This window comes from Cebus imitator, unplaced genomic scaffold (genome assembly GCF_001604975.1).
Source record: "Cebus imitator isolate Cc_AM_T3 unplaced genomic scaffold, Cebus_imitator-1.0 Scaffold914, whole genome shotgun sequence".
In the NCBI taxonomy this organism is placed as follows: Eukaryota; Metazoa; Chordata; class Mammalia; order Primates; family Cebidae; genus Cebus; species Cebus imitator.
Genome location: NW_016108229.1, coordinates 1,076 through 8,822, shown reverse-complemented (window position 1 = coordinate 8,822; position 7,747 = coordinate 1,076). Strand labels below are relative to the sequence as shown.

General features: G+C 37.4%; 1 protein-coding gene across 1 annotated transcript in view; it reads left to right on the top strand.

Moving 5' to 3' along the window:
* The window catches only part of OVCH1 (ovochymase 1), a gene marked incomplete at its 3' end in the record, with an annotated part of 82,113 nt that extends 74,566 nt beyond the window's left edge, over positions 1-7,547 (top strand). Inside the window, exons 24-26 of the mRNA XM_037735691.1 lie at positions 4,128-4,263; positions 4,876-5,015; positions 7,447-7,547. Coding sequence (XP_037591619.1) covers positions 4,128-4,263; positions 4,876-5,015; positions 7,447-7,547 — 377 coding nt within the window. The remainder of the gene's footprint in view (positions 1-4,127; positions 4,264-4,875; positions 5,016-7,446) is intronic.
* Positions 7,548-7,747: the final 200 nt, after the last annotated feature.

Genomic DNA, 7,747 nt, shown 5'->3' with positions numbered 1-7,747 from the left:
AAATAAATGGGGGGAAAAAAGGGCAGGATCAAAATCACACGTAACAATATTAACCTTAAATGTAAATGGGCTAAATGCCCCAATCAAAGACATAGACTTGACAAGTTGGATAAAAAGTCAAGACCCATGACTGTGCTGTATGCAGGAAATCCATCTCACGTGCAAGGACACACATAGGCTCAAAATAAAGAGATGGAGGAAGATTTATCAAGCAAATGGAGAGCAACAACAACAAAAAAAGCGGTTGTAATCCTAGTCTCTGATAAAATGGACTTTAAACCAACAAAGATAAAAAGAGACAAAGAAGGGCATTACATAATGGTAAAAGGATCAATGCGTCAAGAAGAGCTAATGATCCTAAATATATATATAACCAATACAGGAGTACCCAGGTACATAAAACAAGTTCTTAATGACCTACAAAGAGACTTAGACTCCCAAACAATAATATTGGTAGACTTTAACACTCCACTGTCAATATTAGACAGATCCAGGAGACAGAAATTAACAAGGATATCCAGAACTTGAACTCAGGTCTGAACCAAGTGGACCTAATAGACATTGACAAAAATCTCCACCCCAAATCCACAGAATATACATTCTTCTCAGCACCACATCACACCTACTCTAAAATTGACCACATAATTGGAAGTAAATCACTCCTCAGCAAATGCAAAAGAATGGAAATTCATAAACATTCTCTCAGACCACAGGGCAATCAAATTAGAATTCAGAATTAAGACACTAACTCAGAACCGCACCGCTTCATGGAAACTGAACAACTGGCTCCTGAATGTCCACTGGATAAACAATGAAATGAAGGCAGAAATAAAGATGCTCTTTGCAACCAATGAGAATGAAGACAAAAGGTACCAGCATCTCTGGGACACATTTAAAGCAGTCTCTAGAGGAAAATATATAGCAATAAGTGCCCACATGAGAAGCAAGGAAATGACACTATGGTCAAAATTGAAAGAGCTAGAGGAGCCAGATAAAAAAAACTCAAAAGCTAGCATAAGACAATAAATAACTAAGAGCAGAACTGAAGGAGATAGAGACATAAAAAACTCTTCAAAAAATCAATAAATCCAGGAGCTGTTTTTTTGAAACAAACAATAAAATAGACCACTACCCAGATTAATAAAAAAGAAAAGGGAGAAGAATCAAATAGATGCAATAAAAAGAAATAAAGGGGATATCACCACTGTTTCTACAGAAATACAAACTACAATCAGAGATTACTACAAACAACTCTATGCACATAAACCAGTAAACCTGGAAGAAATGGATAAATTCCTGGAATCTTGCATCCTCCCAAGCCTAAACCAGGAAGAAGTTGAAACCTTGAACAGACCAATAACAAGGGCTGAAGTTGAGGCAGCAATTAACAGCCTACCAACCAAAAAAAGTCTAGGTCCAGATGGGTTCACAGCTGAATTCTACCAGACATACAAAAAGGAGCTGGTATCATTCCTTCTGAAACTATTGCAAACAATCCAAAAAGAAGGATTCCTTCCCAAATCATTTTATGAGACCATCCTGATACCAAAACCCGGCAGAGACTCAACAAAAAAAGAGAACTTCAGGCCAATATCCATGATGAACATAGATGCAACAGTCTTCCATAAAATACTGGCAAAGCAATTGCAACAGCACATCAAAAAGCTTATCCATCATGATCAACTAGGCCTTATCCTGGGGATGCCAGGCTGGTTCAACATACACAAGTCTGTAAACATAATCTACCTCATAAACAGAATCAAAGACAAAAACCACATGATTATCTCAATAGATGCAAAGAAGGTCTTCTACAAAATTGAACAGCACTTTATGCTAAAAACTTTCAACAAACTAGGTATAGAAGGAACCTATATCAAAACAATAAAAGCTATTTATGACAAATCTACAGCCAACATCATACTGAATGGGCAAAAACTGGAAGCATTCCCTTTGAAATCTGGCACTAGGCAAGGATGCCCTCTATCATCACTCCTATTCTATATAGTATTGGAAGTTCTAGCCAGAGCAATTTGGCAAGAAAACAAAACAAAGAGTATTCAATTAGGAAAGGAGGAAGTCAAATGATCTCTATTTGCAGATGACATTATTGTATATTTGGAAGACCCTATCATCTCAGCCCAAAATCTCCTGAAACTGATAAGCAACTTCAGCAAAGCCTCAGGATACAAAATCAGTGTGCAGAAATCACAAGCATTTCTATACACCAATAATAGACTAACAGAGCCAAATCATGAGCAAACTCCCATTCACAATTGCTATAAAAAGAACAAAATACCTAGGAATACAACTAACAAAGTACGTACTACCTCTTCAAGGAGAACTACAAACCACTGCTCAAGGAAATAAGAGAGGACACAAACAGATGGAGAAACATTCCATCCTCATAGTTAGGAAGAATCAATATCGTGAAAATGGCCATACAGCCCAAAGTAATTTATAAATTGAATGCTATCTCCATCAAGCTACCGATGACCTTCTTCACGCAACTGGAAAAAACCACCTTAAACTTCATATGGAACCAAAAAAGAATTCACATAGCCAAGACAATCCTAAGCAAAAAGAACAAAGCTGGAGACATCATGCTACCTGATTTCAAACTATGCTACAAGGCTATAGTAATCAAAACAGCATGGTACTGGTACCAAAACAGATATAAAACAATGGAACAGAACAGAGGCCCTGGAGGCAATGCCACACATCTACAACCATCTGATCTTTGACAAACCTGACAAAAACAAGCAATGGGGAAACGACGCCCTGTTTAATAAATGGTGTTGGGAAAACTGGCTAGCAGTGTGCAGAAAGCAGAAACTAGACCCCTTCCTGACACCTTACACTAAAATTAACTCCAAATGGATTAAAGACTTAAACATAAGACCTAACATCATAAACACCCTAGAAGATAAACCTAGGCAAAACCATTCAGGACATAGGCATAGGCAAGGACTTCATGACCAAAACACCATAAGCACTGACAACAAAAGCCAAAATAGACAAATGGGACCTAATTAAACTCTAGAGCATCTGTACAGCAAAAGAAGCAATCATTAGGGTGAACCAGCAACCAACAGAATGGGAAAAAATTTTTGCAATCTACCCATCTAACAAAGGGCTAATATCCAGAATCTACAAAGAACTAAAACAGATTTACAAGAAAAAAACAAACCCATCCAAAAGTAGAAGTATATGAACAGACACTTTTCAAAAGAAGACACATATAAGGCCAACATACATATGAAAAAATGCTCATCATCACTGATTATTATAGAAATGCAAATCAAAACCACATTGAGCTACCACCTCATGCCAGTTGGAATGGTGATTAAAAAATCTTGAGACAACAAATGCTGGAGAGGATGTGGAGAAATAGGAACACTTTTACACTGTTGGTGGGAGTGTAAACTAGTTCAACCATTGTTGAAGACAGTGTGGTGATTCCGCAAGGACCTAGAAATAGAAATTCCATTTGACCCAGCATATACCCAAAGGATTAATACCAAAGGATTATTCTCAAAGGATTATAAATCATTCTACTATAAAGGGCATATACCCAAAGGATTATAAATCATTCTATTATAAAGACACATACCCAAGTATGTTCATAGCGGCACTGTTTACAATAGCAAGGACCTTGAACCAAACCAAATGCCTATCTAGATAGACTAGACAAGGAAAATGTGGCACATATACACCCTGGAATACTATGCCACCATAAAAAATGATGAGTTTGTGTCCTCTGTAGGGACATGGATGAATCTGGAAACCATCATTCTCAGCAAACTGACACAAGAACAGAAAATCAAACACTGCATGTTCTCGCTCATAGGGGGGTAATGAACAATGAGAACACATGGGCACAGGGAGGGAAGCATCACAAACAGGGGTCTGTTGGGGGGGCAAGGGAGGGACAGCAGGATGAGTGGGGATGTCAGGGAGGGATAACAGGGGGAGAAATGCAAGATGTAGGTGACGGGGGGATGGAGGCAGCAAACCACATTGCCATGTGTGTACCTATGCAACAATCCTGCATGATCAGCACAAGTACCCCAGAACCTAAAGTATAATAAAAAAAAGTTTCTCATTTTTTCTGCTTCCTGTTCTTCTAGGTCCAAAAGACAGTAAAATAACCAGACTTCCCCAAATTTCAAACAGAGAGCATTTGGTCCCTTGTGAGAATGTTCTTCTGACTAAGCCAGCAGGGATCATGCAGATCCTAAGAAATTCTCACAGAACTACTATGAGGTAAGGAATGAATGTTTATTACAATGGAAGAAGTGTGTGGAAAAAAATCAGTTGACTGACCTAAACATTTGGTATTTGCTTAAAATATTATTCTTCACCTCTTTTCAATAAAAAATAGACTCTTAGGTAACCACTCATCTATGGCCTTTAATATGGAAACGAAACAAAACAATGTAAGAATGTTCTTGTGGGTAAATTGTACTTTCTCAAATCTCTACAAAGAATGTTGGAGACTGATAAAATGTATGTAAAATATTTGGGCACATAGTAGATAATAAATGGTTTGTGGGAATTTGGGGCAAATTCTGGCACATGTAGATCCTTCAGATCTTATACATATTCAATCAGAATATAAAACAACACACCCAATTAGTCAAACTTTCACCAAAATGTATGAACTTTACAAATTTTGGCAAATTAGGTATTAGATATTTTAAAGTTGGTATAATTTAAAGTACAAATCTTTTTCTCTCACAACCATAACGAAACCAACACAAAAGCTAACTCTCACTGAGAGTCAATAACATTGATGCATTAATTTCTGAGCAAAATAACTAACAAAGCATTCTGTTTGGAAATCGTTTGACTTTGTTTCTTTCATCTATGCCTTAGTTGCCAATGGAGGTTAGTAGCACCTTTAAATCACGTTATTCAGCTTAATATTATCAACTGCCCAATGAAGCTAACATCTTTGGTCTGTCAAGGATATCTGCATGTTTACAAAGGATTTGGACCAGGAAAAAAATTACTAGGTAACTAATTTCCCATGAAGCACTATGCTACTGATTTTTCTTTTATAAAACTTCTTTAGATTGTTTTATATTCACTATGTGGCTCACATGTGACATACACTAGAGTCTTAGTTGATGTTGAAATAGACTTACTGTTAAACTTTTGTCAGATTTAAGATATAAAATCCTCTCAGTGGTTTAGTTAAAAACAAAATGCAACAACGTTTCTTACATGGATCACACCTAGATAAAATTTGCTCAGAAATACTAAAAATAAAGAATGAGTGAAGCAGTTTTAGACAAAAACAGAGGAAAATTAATACTATATGTTAATAAGGCAAAATAATCACAGCAAAAGACATTACATGAGCTTATCAATTGGTGGTAGTTAGAAACCTGGTTACCGTGACTTAAACTCATAACTTTCAAAGAGAAACCCAGAGTAATGCAGATACACTGCTAGTTCAACAATTGAACTCCACCAGCACTAAAGGTACTTTGATTATTTTGGCTTTTCCTAATGGTTGAATAATGGTTATTTCATCTCTCATCATCACATTGAAGGAAGAAGGGGAAGGGAGGGTTATCCCTATTAGAAAAACAAACATGTTTCCAGGAATTCTGTAGCCTACTTAAATCTCTGGCCAGAATCGTCACATGGCCATGCCTGACCAGAGGGTGACTAGAGAGAAGAGAAATGGAAGAGGATTTGGGGTGGTCAACCAACATTTCTGGACACCATGGGATATAGAAGTCCACAGTTCTAGAATCTGATGGTCCTTCGTCCATATCTCAGTTCTACCATATACTAGTTCAGTGATTTTGGGAATTATCTCAAATCTTTCTAAGACTCAATTTCTTCATTTGTGAGATGAGACACCCCATCACCATGCACACTATGGTCTATGAATTCCCAGTTTACTTAATCAAGGATACATGTGTGTGATGAAGTAAAAGCCCAGAGAAGGAGGATGTAAGGCATTTTGCTGGCCTTTGACTTCCTAAGGAGGACCCAGATACCAGTGTCGTCTCTATGCAGGTAGGGTCCTCTCAGGGTGAGCAAAAAAAAGCCAACTGCTAAACCGCTGTCTTTTTTATTCTTCAGATTTACAATACCATCCTAGAAGTAGGTGCACTAAGAATCTTTGTGTTTCTATCTAGGAGAATGTTGATGAGCACTGAGCTTTCTTGGTTCCTAAGCCAATTTAGCACCAAGAAGACCACAGCTTCTTGTGGGGAGACTGCAGTATCTATGAAAATAATGTATACTTCTACCGTTCTTGCCGTACAGAAATGATACCATGCACTGCCTCATGAGGTTGTTTTGAGAATTAAATAAGAAAAGACATGTTAATCTCTAAGAAATCAAGCTTGTGTTATATTTGGATTATAAATATTTATTCTGATTCCTGTTCTTAAAATTGTGCTGCTTGGAGGAAAAGTTTAGACTGTTTTCCTATTGCCTCTTCTGTGGTGTCAGGGACACAAAGATTTGAAAAACAAAGAAGTGAAGAAGAGGGCAGGGAAGGAAGAGAACATTAGCAATGTCAGTTATTACTTATAATGTTAATCAACTACATATCTGTTCTTTACTTAGAATAATCAACTACATATCTGTTCTTTACTTAGAATTAATTCATAAAATATACTATTTTCTATTTCCTTCTCCCCAAAAGTTTCATGACTATTTCAATTTCTCTAAATAAGGTTTATAACCTCTGGGGTAGAAGGAAGAAAAAAGTATCTCTCTTCTACCCATCTATCCAGAAGAACAAATCCTGTGATCAGAAGTTGGGAACTTAGTCCAACCTCTCGGTAGAGGAGAGGGACTGGAAATTGACTTAATTGCCAATTGCCAATGCTGTGATTGATCATGTCTATGTAATGAAACCCCTATAAAACCCCAAAAGGAGAGCATTCAGAGAGTTGAGTTTGTGAACACAGAGTGCTGGGTGGGTGGTGTACCCAGAAGGAACATTGAAGCTCTGTGCCCAGCCTCCATATCTTGCCCTATATGTCTTTTGTTTGACTGTTCCTGAATTATATCCTTTGTAATAAATTGGTGAACACAAGTGAAAGTGTTTCCCTGAATTTTGTGAGTTGTTTTAGTAAATTACCAAACCTGAGGAAGGGATCGTGGGAACCTCTGATTTATTGCCGGTCAGTCAGTAGCACATGTGACAACCTGGACTTGCAATTGGCATCTGAAGTGGGGAGTGAGGGCAGTCTGTGAAACTGAGCTCTTAACCTGTGCCGTTTGTGCTAACCCAAGGTAGATAATGTCAGAATGGAATTGAATTGTAAGATACCCAGGTGTTATAGGGGAAGAAATCCCATACATCTTGATGTCAGAGGTGAAGTACTGAGAGTAGCAATAGTTGTAGTAGAGATAGATATTATTCCTTTAGTTGGTGCAGAGAAGTTGCTTTTATTTTTTCTCAGACCATCTTAGGTTCATTGACTGGAACTCTGGCAATGATACTGACAAAAGACAGATTAAAAATAGAAAAACTGGATTTTACTAGCACGTGTATTATGCTTATATGGAAAAACTCAGTGGTGAGTAACTCAAAGAAGTGATTAGAACCTGAGCTTATATAATACCTTAACAAAGGAACAGTAACTGAGCACTGACAACATAAAGGGATAGGACTTTGAGCTTCTAGAGGTGGCATACTGTAGGGAGGTGAATATACTGGGGACAGTTGTAGAAAACAAAAGTTACTTTAGAAGGATTTGTTATGTAGATTCCT